Source organism: Tamandua tetradactyla, chromosome 14 (assembly GCF_023851605.1).
Source record: "Tamandua tetradactyla isolate mTamTet1 chromosome 14, mTamTet1.pri, whole genome shotgun sequence".
Classification (NCBI taxonomy): domain Eukaryota; kingdom Metazoa; phylum Chordata; class Mammalia; order Pilosa; family Myrmecophagidae; genus Tamandua; species Tamandua tetradactyla.
In genome coordinates this window covers 1,727,988-1,744,543 of record NC_135340.1, presented here as the reverse complement: position 1 = coordinate 1,744,543, position 16,556 = coordinate 1,727,988, and the positions used below count along the sequence as shown (strand labels likewise).

The 16,556-nt window shown below is 37.0% G+C and overlaps 1 protein-coding gene across 3 annotated transcripts in view; it reads right to left on the bottom strand.

The window, feature by feature from the left end:
• Positions 1 to 16,556, bottom strand: part of SAV1 (salvador family WW domain containing protein 1) — a 52,138-nt gene that overhangs the window by 11,221 nt on the left and 24,361 nt on the right. For all 3 annotated transcript variants that reach the window (XM_077126793.1, XM_077126794.1, XM_077126792.1), the window contains exon 3: positions 1,986 to 2,256. In XM_077126793.1, the coding sequence (XP_076982908.1) occupies positions 1,986 to 2,256 (271 nt within the window). The remainder of the gene's footprint in view (positions 1 to 1,985; positions 2,257 to 16,556) is intronic.

Here is a 16,556-nt window from a genome sequence, read left to right as displayed (position 1 = left end):
AGTGGGAGAGAATTGAGGCTTTGAGACAGCTTGGGTTTTAATATCAGTCTGGCCACTTATTAATTGTTTGTAGGCAAAACTGCTTTATTTCTCTGAGCCTCACCCTTCTAATTTGTAAAACTGAAATATTAACACATATGGTTGTTCTCAGGATCAAATGAGCTAATGTGAGTCAGGAGATTTCTACAAGCAGACCTTGGAGATACTGCAGCTTTGGTTCGAGACCACCATAATAAAGCAAATATTACAATGAAATGAGGTACAGGAATTTTTTTGTTTCCCAGAGAGCATATAAAAGTTAGCTTTACATTATGCTGCAGTCTATTAAGTGTACAGCAGCATTGTCTATAAAAATACTACAAGTACTTTAATTAAAATGTGACACAAAGTGAGCACATGCCCGGAAAAATGGCACCAAAAGACTTGCTCAACACAAGGTTGCCACAAACCTTTAATTTTTAAAAAAAAAAAAAAAAAAAAAAAAAAAGCAGTGTGTGTTGAGTGCAATAATAAAGCACTGTGCAATGAAAGGAGGTACTCCAGTCGAAGAACTGGCATAACGCAGACACTCAAGTAGCAATTAATACTACACAGTTTAGGGAAGGCACTTGTTCTCTCCTGTTTAACTTCTACACAGCTACTAAGAAATGCAAATTAACTGTGAAATGCTCTGTAAACTACAAAAATTCTATAACAATGTAAGATTAATGATGATGAGCAGAAAAGTACACTTAATATATTCTCGAGTCTGACTGTCTGGACCATAAAGACCTCCATAGTGGCAAAAGCACACTTTACCACAGGTTTGCTTCTTGGCAAGGGAGGAGAGCCTAAGTCATGTCATAAACCCTAAATGACATCAAGTGGAACCATTGGAAAAAACTGCTTTTCAAAGTCAAAACGGTAAATCTAAATATATAAATAGCAATACCATAGTGATTAAGTTTAGTTTTCTTTGTAACAAATTAAAATGTTTTTTTCCTAATTTTAGTGATTTTCCTCCCCCGTCCCCTGAATTTAAACACTCTTTAAACATGAAACATACCTCTGAAGTAGTTCTTGAAAGAACTAATTTATATTTCTAGTATTTTAGTGGATTTTTAAAAATACAAATGTCTGCTAAAATTAAAGACCAGTATTATGCCAGTTGATATTAAGTAACATCTATCAAATGTTGATGTCATTTCACCCATTTTTAATCTTCTAATTCAGTTCTTGAAGATCAAATATTATTAATTTGAAACATTTACAACTTTGTTACTAAGTTATACCAGCTTTTTTTAGACCTGGAAATCAACTGTGTATTTTATATTTACAGCTCATCTCAAAACAATTTGGACTAATCACATTTCAAGTGCTCAAGTGCACATACCAAGAGCCACATGGGAACATTTGGCTATGGTATTAGGCATAAGATGTTTGGCCAGAAACTAAATCTACCAATTAGCCCAGTATCAATCAAAACAGCCCAAATGATCGCTGGCTACATTTATTACAGATGTGGTACATTCTCTTGACTCCCAATTTCCACTTTCTTCTGCAGCAACAATGAGGAACATAATATCATATTTGAAACTGAATAAAAACTGCAAGATCTTATAATGATATAATTCAAAAAGTATATTTTGGCCTAATAGGAAATAGGCCTATATGATTTATAGAATTTAAATGTGAACAGGCAGATGTTTTACTTTAATTTTTTCAGTTTTCTGGGTATCTACAACAAACAACATTCTAGCCTTCCAAAGAAGAATCTTATCAGGAGAGCACTAATCCTATTTTTGACACTGTTTAAATAGAAGTACCTTTTAAAATTATTAACGTCTTTCCTACCAAGGGTGAGTCTAGAGAAACTGTCGTAAACTTTGAAATATAAGATTTCCAAATCTTAAGCTTCAAGATGCCTTTCTCTTGATGAAAATTTATGAGTCCAAACAGGTCATCACACAACCTCCGCTCTGACAGCTGAGAGTAAGGTGTCCTACCTAGGCGCACAGGGGTGCCTGTACTGGGCCTTCTTATTCACGTGGTCTACATAGTAGGCCCCAAACTCGGGGGCCTCCACTCGCTCCCAGCCGGGCGGAAGGCCCTCTCGCTCAAGGGGGTGGCTCCAGTGAGTCGTGTTTGTGTTGTGATCTATGTAATACTTCCTCCCTCTCATTGTCCAATCCACAGACCAGCCAGGAGGAAGTGCAAAATCTTCAGAACCATGGCTAGCTAAATTTCCTAGAGATGTAGCTGCAACTCTCCCAATACCTGAGGAGAAAAAGAGAATAGAGTAATTATTCAAAGCTTAAACACATGCCAGCTGAGAAACAGTAACAAAGTTAAGTATCCTGAATGTCTCTTCCAGAACCACGCATGGTCATGGCATGCTAGAGCGCGCCACGAGACCAGCCAGTACCCCCACTGCTTAACTACAAGAAAGGGGAGGAACTAGACTTGGGAATTAGTTTCGTTTTGGTTCATGCCTACAAAACCAGGCCATAAAATATTTAACTAGTTGCAAAACTAGTATCCTGCTAAAGGAAAGTGAGAAAAGAAAATTCAGCCCATTCTGCAAGAATTAAAATTTGACATTTCACCTAAGAAAGCAAATATTAACGTGTAATGCAACTCTGGGTTTATAATTTCTTAAAAATATGTGGCTGTGCCATATTGAGTTTATCAAGGTAGCAAAGCAAAAGGTCAATTAAATATCTATATATTAACAGTTAACTGGAAACAGAAATCACTGAAAATTTTTTCTTTATTAATTAAAAAATTAATCTCTCATCTATGGACATTTGATTAATTAATTAAAAATTAATTAAAAAAAATTAACCTCTCATCTATGGACATTTGATCTTTGATAAGGCAGTCAAGCCAACTCACCTGGGACAGAACAGTCTCTTCAATAAATGGTGCCTAGAGAACTGGATATCCATATGCAAAAGAATGAAAGAGGACCCGTATCTCACACCCTATACAAAAGTTAACTCAAAATGGATCAAAGATCTAAACATTAGGTCTAAGACCATAAAACAGAGGAAAATGTAGGGAGATATCTTATGAATCTTATAACTGGAGGTGGTTTTATGGACCTTACACCTAAAGCAAGAGCACTGAAGAAAGAAAGAAATAAATGGGAGCTCCTCAAAATTAAACACTTTTGCGCATCAAAGAACTTCATCAAGAAAGTAGAAAGATAGCCTATACAATGGGAGACAATATTTGGAAACGACATATCAGATAAAGGTCTAGTATCCAGAATTTATAGAGAGATTGTTCAACTCAACAACAAAAAGACAGCCAACCCAATTACAAAATGGGAAAAAGACTTGAACAGACACTTCTCAGAAGAGGAAATACAAATGGTCAAAAGGCACATGAAGAGATCCTCAATGTCCCTGGCCATTAGAGAAATGCAAATCAAAACCACAATGAGATATCATCTCACACTCACCAGAATGGCCATTATCAACAAAACAGAAAATGACAAGTGCTGGAGAGGATGTGGAGAAAGAGGCACATTTATCCACTGTTGGTGGGAATGTCAAATGGTGCAACCACTGTGGAAGGCAGTTTGGCGGTTCCTCAAAAAGCTGAATATAGAATTGCCATATGACCCAGCAATACCATTGCTAGGTATCTACTCAGAGGACTTAAGGGCAAAGACACAAACGGACATTTGCACACCAATGTTTATAGCAGCATTATTTACAATTGCAAAGAGATGGAAACAGCCAAAATGTCCATCAACAGACGAGTGGCTAAACAAACTGTGGTATATACATACAATGGAACATTATGCAGCTTTAAGACAGAATAAACTTATGAAGCACGTAATAACATGGATGGACCTAGAGAACATTATGCTGAGTGAGACTAGCCAAAAACTAAAGGACAAATACTGTATGGTCCCACTGATGTGAACCGACATTCGAGAATAAACTTGGAATATGTCATTGGTAACAGAGACCATCAGGAGATAGAAATAGGGTAAGATAATGGGTAATTGGAGTTGAAGGGATACAGACTGTGCAACAAGACTGGATACAAAAACTCAGAAATGGACAGCACAATACTACCTAATTGTAATGTAATTAGGTTAAAACACTGAATGAAGCTGCATCTGAGGTATAGTTTTTTTTTTTCTTTTCTTTTTTTTTCTCTCTAGTATCGTTTTATTTCTTTTTCTGTTGTCTTTCTATTTCTTTTTCTAAATCGATGCAAATGTACTAAGAAACGATGAATATGCATCTATGTGATGATATTAACAATTACTGATTGTATATGTAGAATGGAATGATTTCTAAATGTTGTGTTAGTTAATTTTTTTAATTAATAAAAAAACAATTACAGGAAAGAAACACAAACATTCTTGGTATATGCTCATTCCATTCTACATATATAATCAGTAATTCACAATATCATCACATAGTTGCATATTCATCATCATGATCATTTCTTAGACATTTGCGTCAATTCAGAAAAAGAAACAAAAAGACAACAAAAAAAGAAATAAAATGAAAACAGAAAAAAAAGATTATACATACCATAGCCCTCACCTCTCCCTTTCATTGATCACTAGCATTTCAAACTAAATTTATTTTAACATTTGTTCTCCCTATTATTTATTTTTATTCCATATGTTCTACTCGTCTGTCGACAAGGTAGATAAAAGGAGCATCAGATACAAGGTTTTCACAATCACACAGTCACACTGTGAAAGCTGTATCATTATACAATCATCATCAAGAAACATGGCTACTGGAACACAGCTCTACATTTTCAGGCAGTTCCCTCCAGCCTCTCCATTACATCTTGGTTAACAAGGTGATATCTATTCAAAGCTTAAGAATAACCTCCAGGATAACCTCTCGACTCTGTTTAGAATCTCTCAGTCAATAACACTTTGTCTCATTTCACTCCCTCCTTTTGGTCGAGAAGGTTTTTCTCAATCCCTTGATGCCAAGTCTCAGCTCATTCTGGGATTTTTGTCCCACGTTGCCAGGAAGGTCCACATCCTTGGTAGTCATGTCCCAAGTAGACAGAGGGAGGGTGGTGAGTTTGCCTGTTGTGTTGGCTGGAGAGAGAGGCCACATCTGAACAACAAAAGAGGCTCTCTTGGGGGTGACTCCTGGGCCTAATTTTAAGTAGGCTTGACCTATCCTTTGTGGGATTAAGTTTCATATGAACAAACCCCAAGACTTGTGAGAATATCAAGAATTCAATTTGAGGAGGCTGAATTTTCCCCCATTCTCACCATTCCCTGAAGGGGACTTTGCAAATACTTTTTTATTCACTGATCAAATCACTCTGGGATTCATCGGGGCATCACTCTGGACAAATCAACAAAATCTCATGTCCTACCCAAGGTTCCATGTACTTATGTTGTTCAACCAACTATCTACATAAGTTATATTAGGAGATGCACTAGTCAAATCATAAATTTTGTACCAAATAAACATCTTTTGATTTAGTCTCACACATAGGATGAAATTTTAAAATATTAATTACCATCTATTTTCAGCACCCTGCATTAATGACATTCCTTTGTTCTTCCTCATGCAAAAACATTTTTAAAATTTGTACATTGTCACTATCATTATACACTCTAGGCATTCCTAGACTATACCATCTCAATTTTTATCATCTATCTTTCTTTGTGATTTCATTTATGCCTCCAACCCTCCTCCATCATTCTCACATTCAGCTTCATTCAGTGTTCTAACATAATTGTATTACAGTTAGGTAGTATTGTGCTGTCCATTTCTGAGTTTTTATATTCATTCCTGTTACACAGTCTGTATCCCTTCAGCTCTTATTACCCAGTATCTTACCCTATTTCTATCTCCTGATGGTCTCTGTTACCAACAAAATATTCCAAGTTTATTCACTAATGTCAGTTCATATCAGTGAGACCATACAGTATTTGTCCTTTTGTTTTTGGCTAATCACACTCAGCATAATGTCCTTAAGGTCCATCCATTGTTGTTACATACTTCATAACTTTATTCTGCCTTACAGCTGCATTATATTCCATCATATGTATATGCCACAGTTTGTTTAGCCACTCGTCTGTTGATGGACATTTTGGCTGTTTCCATCTCTTGGTAATTGTAAATAATGCTGCTATAAACACTGGTGTGCAGATGTCCGTTCCTGTCCTTGCCCTCATGTCCTTTGAGTAGAGACAGCATATAGATGGGTCCTGTTTTTTAATCCATTCTGCCAGACTATGTCTTTTGATTGGGGAGTTTAATCCATTAACATTTAGTGTTATTACTGCACGGGCAGTACTTTCTTCTATTTTGCCTTCTGGATTTTATATGTCATATCTAATTTTCCTTCTTTTTTTACCTTTACTCATACTCTTCCTTTCTACACTCCTCTCTACACTTCTCTCTTCTGTCTTTTCCTATCTGTCTCTAGTGCTCCCTTTAGTATTTCTTGCAGAGCTGGTCTCTTGGTCACAAATTCTCTCAGTGATTTTTTTGTCTGAAAATGTTTTAATTTCTCCCTCATTTTTGAAGGACAATTTTGCTGGATATAGAATTCTTGGTTGGCAGTTTTTCTCTTTTAATAATTTAAATATATCATCTCACTGTCTTCTCCCTCCATGGTTTCTGCCGAGAGATCTATGCACAGTCTTATTGGGCTTCCTTTGTATGTGATGGATTGCTTTTTTCTTGCTGCTTTCAAGATTCTCTCTTTCTCTTTGATCTCTGACATTCTGATCAGTAAATGTCTTGGAGTATGTCTATTTGGATCTATTCTCTTTGGGGTATGCTGAACTTCTTGGATCTTTCATTTTAATTCTTTCATAAGAGTTGGGAAATTTTCAGTGATAATTTCCTCCATTAGTTTTTCTCCTCCTTTTCCCTTCTCTTTTCCTTCTGGGACATCCACAACACGTATATCCATATGCTTCACATTGTCTTTCAGTTCCCTGAGTCCCTGCTCATATTTTTCCATTTTTTTCCCTATATTTTCTTTTTCTTGTTGGATTTCAGATGTTCCGTCCTCCAGTTCACCAATCCTATGTTCTGTCTCTTGAAATCTACCATTGTAGGTTTCAGTTGTTTTTTCCATCTCTCCTACTGTGCCTTTCATTCCCATCAGTTCTGTGATTTGTTTTTTCAGACTTTAGATTTCTTTTTTTTTGTTCATTCCCTGCCTTCTTTATATCCTCCCTCAATTCACTGATTTGGTTTTTGATGAGGTTTTCCATGTCTGTTCGTAGTTCTGAATTAATTGTTTCAGCTCCTGTAGCTCATTTGAATTGTTGGTTTATTCCTTTGACTGGGCCATAGCTTCAATTTTCCTAGTGTGATTTGTTATTTTTTGCTGGTGTCAAGGCATTTAGTTACCTTAATTAGTTTATTCTGGAGAGTGCTTGCAGTTCTTTTACCTAGGGTTTTCTTGCTGGATGAATTTGTTGTCCATCTGTTCTTTGACATTCAGTTCAGTTTTATCTTTACCTCTAGCTTAAGTTTTGTTTAACAGAAGAGAATTTCTCAGTTCTTGTTTCTTGCCCTGCTTGTATGGTGCCTTTCCCTCCCAACCCTTAGGCGGGTCTACTTAGGTATTATAGACCCCAGCCAGATTTTCCCAGACCAAACTGGCCTCCTATCAGGAGGAAGGAGACACCTGTGCATCAGTTTTCCCTGATGGTGAGACCCAGCAGGTTGAAAGACTTTCCTGTGAAGTCTCTGGGCTCTGTTTTTCTTATCCTGCCCAGTATGTGGTGCTTGTCTGCTTGTAGGTCCCGCCAGCATAAGATGATGTGGTACCTTTAACTTTGGCAGACCCTCCCTGCTGGGGGTGTGGTGGAGACAGAGGAGAGGTTGTAGGCTGGTTTTAATGGCTTCAAATTACCAAGCCCTGGGGTCTGAATTCCTTGAGGGAGGGATTCCATCTGAGTTGGGCTTCACCCTTCCCCTAGGGAAGGCAGAGGCTCCAGACAAGCCCTCAAACGAGCTTGTTTTTGCCTATGCCTGGGGTGGTTGCAGCTTGAGGAGCCCCGCTGCTGTATCCAAAGGCAGTCAAGCAGTTTTAAGGAACACAGCCACAAAAACCCTTTTCCTTCTTTTTTTTTTTCTTTTTCCGTCAGCCCTGCCCTCTTAGCGTCAGGGCAAAAATGAGCGACCTACACTTTGACCAGGTTCGCCTGAGCTGGGGGCCTATTTTTAGTAGTCAGAATTTGTTAATTAATTCCACAACTGGTGTTTGGTTGGGCTCAGCCCTGGCTGCTGGTAAAACCTCTTTCCTTTCCCCTCTGTGAAGCAGCCCGTGGGGGAGGGGCACTGGTTGCCGTGGCTTGGGGAACTCAAGGTTCCAGGGGGCTTGCAGCTGGTCCAGCTGGTCCAGACTGGGGTACGTTGTGTGTCCACTCACTGATGTGGCCCAAGGAGCTGTTCTGTACTGTTTCTTGTTATTTAGCAGTTGTTCTGGAGGATGAACTAAAATGTGCACATTGTTAAGCCGCCATCTTGGCCTGGAAGGCATCACTGAAAAATTTTATAATAGCTCCAAAAAAAAAAACACAACACCACAGATAGATTTAACAAAATATTTTCAGGATTTGTGTGCTAAAATTACAAAAACGCAAATGAAAGAAGGCCTCCCATGCTGATTGGAAGACAACAGTTAAGACGTCAGTTTACCCCAAAATGGTCTTTAGGTTTAACGCAATTTCAATCAAAATCCAGCAGGATCTTTTGTAGATGCAGACAGATACACACAAGCAGGCTAAAATATAAAGGCAAGAGAACTAGAACAGCCAAAACAATTTTAAAAACGAAGAACAAAGTTGAAAGACTCACATTACCTGACTGTGAGACTTACTATAAAGCACCGGTAATCAAAACAGTATAATTACTATCGATATTAATATATATGACATATTATTAAAATATATATTACTCTGGTAATATACAGTATAGTAGCAAAACAACAGGCAAACAGATCAACAATAGGCAAACAGATCAACAGAAGAGACAAGGAAGTACAGAAATACACCTACACATAATGGTCAGTTTATTATTTTACAAAGGTGAAAGGGCAATTCAATGGAGAAAGGACAGTTTTTTCAACAAGTGCTATTGGAACAAGTGGGACATCCATATGCAAAAAATCTACCAAACCTATATGTCACACGTCATACAAAAAAATAACTGAAAATGTATCATAGATATAAATGTAAAACATAAAACTATGACACTGAAAGTGCAGACCATAAAGGAAAAACGTTAATAAATTGAACTTTATCAATATTAAAAATGTTTGCTCTACAAAAGACATAGGTAAAGAGAAAGAAAGTCAAGGCACAGGTTGGGAGAAAAATCTGTAAATCACATATTGAACAAGGAATTCCCATCCGAAATATATACAGAAATCTCAAAACTCAACATTTAAGAAAACAAACAACTCTTTTTTTTAATGGGCAAAGGACCAGAACAGGCAGTTAACCAAAGACGATAATCAGATGACAAATGAAAACACGAAAAAAATGCTCAACATTGAGGCATTAGCCATCAGGGTCTGAGAATGGCCAAGAAAAATCCCAAAAAACAAACAAAACCTTGACAACTTCTGATGAAGATGCAAAACATCTAGAACTCTCATATTGCTGAGGGAACTGCAAAATTACTACTGCCACTCTGGAAAAACAGTTCAACCATTCCTTATAAAAGTCCATTACAGGTGGGCCACAGTGGCTCAGGGACAGAGTTCTCACCTGCCATGCCGGAGACCCAGGTTAGATACCTGGTGCCTGCCCATTTAAAAAAAAACAAAACATTAATCATATACTTTCCATAAGACACAGCAATCCTAGTTCTAAGAATTTACCCTAGATACATGAAAATTCATCTTCACACAAAAAACCTGTAAGTCAATGTTTACAGCAGCTTTATTTATAACTGTCCCAGAGTGGAAACAACCCAAATATACTTGAACAGAATAGATAAACTGAGCCACATACGGCAGACTACTCCTGGAATAAAAAGAACCGATCACTGCTACATGGAACAGTATATGATGAATCCCAAAGGCGCTGCGCTAAATGGGAGAGGCCAGGCTCAGAGGGCTCTATGGCATGACCCCATTTACATGAGATGCTGCAAGGGCAAAGCAGAGGGGGGTGCCAGGGCCCAGGAGTGGGGTTAGCAGCCGACCAAAGAGCAGCATGAAAATTCTGCCCAGCGACGAAATGTTCTATTTTATTGCCATTACGTGAATCCACATATATTAAAACTCATATAACTGTATACCTAAAACATTAAATTTAATGTACGCTATTTGAAAAAAAAACCTGTGTACTTTTACTTTCACTCAAAAAGAGTAATTGTACGTAACAAACTACCTACCCCAAAACTCAATGGCTTAAAATAAGAAGTCTTTAATTTGATCACAAGTTTATAGGTTAGTAATATAAGGCTGAGCTCAAAAACAGTACTTCTCATTACTGTATTGAGAGATAACTGACGTATGTAACTCTTATGATGATCAGACCTCCATTCCCTCTCTGGCTGCTAGTTCTCTGTCCAGAACACAGGCCTCCTTGCTGTCCTCTCACGTGGCAGTACCTGGCTCGCTCTACCTACTTCACTCTTCCTTCAGCTTGGCTTACTCCCTCAACCCCTTCAAGTCTCTTCTCAAATGCCTCAGGGAAGCTGAGGAAATTCAGCCTTTCTGACAAATGGTGCTGGAGGAAACAGACATCCACAGGTAAGAAAATGAACCTTGACCTAAACTCCATGCCTCACACAAAAGTTAACTCAAATGGGGATCAAAGAATTAAATGTAAAACTGTACAACTTTTAAGAAAAAAAAACAGAGAAAAATCTTTGGGACCAAGGACTAGGGGAAGAGTTCTCAGACTTTGCAATAAAAGCACTATCAATAAAAGGAAACATTTATAAATTGGATCTTATCAAAATTAAGAACTTTTGCTTTGTGAAGAGAATGAAAAGACAAGCTACAAACTGGGGGAAGATACCTGCAAAACGACATATTCAACAAACTAGAATCTAGAATATATAAAGAATTTTCAAAACTCAATAGCAAAAACACAATCAAATTAGAAAATAGGCAAAAGATATGAATAGACATTTCACCGAAGAGGATATATAAAAGCAAATAAACACATGAAAAAATGTCCAACTTCATTAGTCATCAGGAAAAAGCAAATCAAAACTACAATGAAATGGGCGGGCAACAGTAGTTCAGTGGCAGAGTTCCCACCTGCCATGCCAGAGAGCTGGGTTCACTTCCTGGTGCCTACCGCTGCAAAAAAAATAAATAAACAAACAAACTACAATGAAATATCACTACACATCTATCAAAACAGCTAAAGTGAAAAAGAGTGACACCACCAAAAGTTAATGAGATTGCTGAGGCTCCCTACTGCTCATACACTGCTGGTGGGAAAGCAGGTACAGTCGTCACTTTGGAAAACAGTGACATTTACGACATAGCAATTGTACACCTGGGCATTTATCCTGGAGAAATGAAAACCTATATTCATGGAAAAAAACATACATAAATGTTTCTGAACTTAATTCAAAGTAGCTGAAAAATCTCAAACAATCCAGATGTCCTTTAAGAAGTGAATCATTAAACTGTTATACATACATACCATGGAATACCATTCAGTAATAAAAGGAACTATTGATAAATATAACTTGGATAGAACTGCAGGGAATTATGCTGAGTGAAAAAGAGCAATTCCTAAAGATTAAATTCAACTTGTACAACCTTTTTGAAATAACAGAATTTTAGAAACGGGTAACAGAGGAGTGCTGGCTGCCATGGTTTAGAGACTGGAAGGCAGGAGGGTGGCTATGAAAGGGCAGAACACAAAGGACCTTGTGGGGGTGAAACTTCAGTGCCTTGACTATGGTGCTGCACACACAACCCACATGCGAGAACTGCACAGAACAAACCACATGTGCACACACACAGCTGCAAGTAACACCGGGCATATCTGAACTGGACAGGTGGGTTGTTTCAATGCAAATATTCTGGTTTTGACACACTATATAAAAAATATAATTTTGCAAAATGTTACCACTGGGAGAACTGGATAAAGCATAGACAGGATCTCTCTACATTATTTCTTATAAACTGCACGTGAATCTGCTATTATCTCAACAAAAATTTCAATTAAAAAAAAAAGCAGGAAAGAGGCATAAGCCCTAGATCTAATATATACGTAAGGATTGCCAAAAGGAGCTAAGCTAGAGCAAGAATAGGGAAGGAAGGGGAGGTAAAAGGAGAGCAGTGTAGACTGGCTCCACAGAACACACCCTGGCCATTTGTACTTTTTCTCACCTCTCTGGTAGCCACAGAAATTATTTCAAATAACTAGCACAGGAAAATACAATTTATCCACAATGTATACTAAAAACAGCACAACAACAATATTAGATGAAAAAATAAAGCGATATAACGTTTATTCAAAAGGAATTCTAGAAAAACCTTGCCCCAAAGCAAAGGGGAAAAAATACAACTAAATATTTTACCATAAATTTTTTTAAAAATGTAGTAAGAGCTTTAAACATGTGAGAACTCAGGGAAAACTACCCCTGTAAGTCCTTCTTGAGAAAATGACTACAATACATACCTTGTTCAACCAAAGGATGAGTGGGGAAACACAGCAAATAAAGATAATAAGCAGTAAATATTTAACTGTACAAACAAGAGTAAAATAAAAATGGAGATTAGAATAGAACAAAACATAAGATTTATATGCTCTAATTATGTATAAATTGATGAGAAGGAGAAATGAAGGAAAGAGGCAGAGTAAATTCATTGATTATCTCATGTAATAAATATCTGGAAGTCATGTTAAGAATAAAAAAAATCACACAGAAGTATAAGCATATTTTAAGAACAGGAGGGTAAAACACTAGATGATATTGTTAATGAAAATCAGGGAGTAAAGGAGAAAACACAAGAAGAAAAATGTTAATTCAAAAATTTTATAGTAAGAAGCCAAAAAGTATTGTCTAAAGAAACAATGCTGAGAGTATATTATAATTATAAAGGGAATAATTAAGAACAAAAATTCAAGCCTTTTAAGTACCACAAGAATCAAACAAAATCAAGTAAACAAACATCACAAAGACTTTATAAAAACAGAAAGCAAAATGACAGAAAGCAGACCAAATATCTGAGTCATATTAACAAATGTAAATAAGCTAGCTAAACTCACCTAATGAAGAAAAAGATTTTCACACAGATCACAAAGAAAACCCAATTTCACACAACAGATACACCTAAAACAAAGCGATTTAGAAAGACAGGAAATAAAAGACCAAAAGTGTATCACACAAATGCAAATAAGACATTAAAACCGTTAAGAAGAGGTTCTCCCACTACGTGGGACACGACTCCTGGGAATGAGCCGGGCCTAGCATCAAGGAACTGAGACAACCTTCTTGAAAGAAGGAAGAGAGAAATGAGACAAAATAAAGTGTCAATGGCTGAGAGACTTCAATTAGAGTCGAGAGGTTATTCTTATGTATTATATGGCTATCCCTTTTCGGTTTTTATTGCATTAGAACAGTAGAAGGACATACCTGAAACTGCTGAGCTGGGTCCCAGTGGCCCTGATTCTTGAAGACGACTGCATAACTATACAGCTTTTCCAGTGTGACTGTGTAGTTGTAAAAACCATGTGGCTGACACTCCCTTAATCCAGGGTATGGACAGATGAGTGAAAAATAAGTAATGGTGGGGAAGAATAAGGGATAAAAAAATTGGATAGATTGCAATACTAGTGGTCAATGAGAGGAAGGGATAAGGGGTATAGGATGTAAGCGGTTTTTCTTTTTATTTCTTTTTCTGGAGTGATGCAAATGTTCTAAAAATGATCATAGTGATGAATACACAACTATGTGATGATACTGTGAGCCACTAATTGCATGCTTTGGATGGACTATATGGTACGTGAAGATATCTCAATAAAAATACTTTTTGAAAAAGATAAAATTCTGACTAAAAAGCTTATTAAACAAGATACATTAAAATGATTAAAAATTCACAATGAACATACTCATGAATATTTACATACCCTTATATCCATAAAGTAAAAATTACAGAAGGTAACAGAGAGAAGCACATATTTAGATATACTAAACAGATTCAGTATATCTTTCACTCTATGACAGATAAAGCAGTTTAAAATAAAGCTATAGAGGGTGGTGCAACGGTGGCTCAGTGGCAGAGTTCTCGCCTGCCATGCCTACAGACCTGGATTTGATTCTCAGAGTCTGCCCACGCCAAAAATAAAATATTAAAAATTAAAGCTATAGAGAAATAGTGTAAGTAATTGTGTCAGTTTGAAATTGTTATGTACTTCAGAAAAGCCAGGCTTTCTTTCCTAATTCAATCTTGTGGGGACAGACCTATTGCTTAGGGTGGAAAGTCTGGACTGTTGTTATGAAGATGTGACATACCCAGTTGTGGGTATGACTCAGATGGAGATGTGGCTCTGCCAACTCACGATGGGTCATGATTATCCTTTACTGGAGCCCTTTCAGAGGGAAAACACTTTGGAGGAACCCTAGACACTTGGAGAATAACTGCTTCAGAGCTGACAGAGCAGACATGGAGATGCTTGGAGTGCCAACAGAGAGAGCAGATGCCTCGACACGGACGTTTGGAGATGCTGAGCCCAGCAGACGTTGCCACATGCCTTCCCATGAGATGTTAACAAGCCTGAACCCCAAGTTGTATCCCAAAGGAGCTAAGTGAAAGCCACAGAAACTCAGAGAGGAAACTGCCTGCACAAGAAGCTGAAAGCAACAGAACCGGGAACAAGGACCAGCAGACACCAGCCATGTGCCTTCCCACGTGACAGACACTGGCCTGTCTTGAGTCAAGGTGTCTCTCTGGATGCCTTAGTTTGGACATTTTTATGGCCTTAGAACTGTAAACTTGTTAACTTAATATATTCCCTCTTTAAAAGGCATTCCATCTTTGGTAAATTACATCCTGGCAACATTTAATAAACCAAAACAGTAACAACGAAGATTGGAATGACATAAACAAACCTGTATAAAGAAATCAGAAAATACTTATCTTTCAAGTGTCCATAAAAACCATTCAGAACAATCAGTCAGGTATTAGGCCACAAAGAAAACCTCAATCAATTCCAAAAAAGAGAAATAGTAAATAAAATTTTCTAGTTATAAGGTACTGCAATTAGAAACTGATAACAGAAACCACCTTTAGTTTGTTCTTTTTTTGGGGGGGGGGATTGCATGATCCAAGAATCAAACCCGGGTCTCCCGCATGGAAAGCAAGCTTTCTACCACTGAACCACCATGCACTGTTTTTTAAACTAAACTTAGATTAAAAAAAAAAAAAGTGCAAAGGAAAATTCAGTCATAACTACAATTAAAAATTAAGGAAAATGTATAATCAATGCAAGCTAGGGTCTATAGTCAACAGTAACATTGTAATATACTTCCACTCTGAGAGATTTCAAATAGAGTTGAGAGGTTATTCTTATGCATTATATAGATAACCCTTTCTAGTTTATGGTGTATTCAAGTGGCTGGAGGAAAGTACCTGAAACTGTTGAGCTGTGTTCCAGTAGCCTTGAATGTTGAAGATAACTGTATAAAGATATAACTTTTATAGTGTAACTGTGTGATTGTGAAAACCTTGTGTCTGATGCTCCCTTTTTCTAGGGTATGGAGAGATAAGTAAAAACATATAGATAATAAATGAATAGTGGGTGAGATAAAGGGTAAAAATTGAATAGACTGAAATACTATTTCAATGAGAGGGAACGGTAAAGGGTATGGAATGCATGAGTTTTTCTTATTTCTTTTTGTAGAGTGATACAAATGCTCTAAAAGTAATCACAGTGATGATTACACAACTACGTGATGGTACTGTGAGCTGATTATACATCACATCTGAACTGTATGTGTGTGAAGATTTCTCAATAAAAATATTTTTTTAAAAATGAAGTAAGCATCCACTTCACAAAGTTAAAAGAACAAAATAAACCAAAGAGACACAGAAATGGGGCATAACTATTTACAAAAGAAAAAAAATTAATGAATTGGAAAACATAAGAACTAATAAAAAAGATGGGTTTGGAAAATTAATAAAATAGATTTTAAAAACTATTAGCTAAGCTAAAGAAAAAAAGAACTACCATTACACAGCTGAAACATCATTCAAGACTGGCTAATTTCACCTTTCCAATTCAGCACTTACATTTCCCTTCATTCTTGGAATCTGTAAACATGTTGAATTCTCCTGTTCCTTACCCAATTACTTTCCTATCTTCTCTAAGCACCTAATATTCCATTCTGCCCACAGAATGTCCTTATGAAGGTTAGTTTAAAAGAAAATGGGCATAGCCCAAACACCCACAAAGAGAGGGATGGAAAGATCAAAGGTGATGGGGGAGTTATACAGAAAAGATAGGATTAACAAAGGAATATGAATGCTGAATCATTAAATTGACTTCTTTTAGTCTCCAGTATCTTAGAGTGGCTAGAAGTAAAAACCTGAATTGTAACCCTTACCAAACACTGAAATCT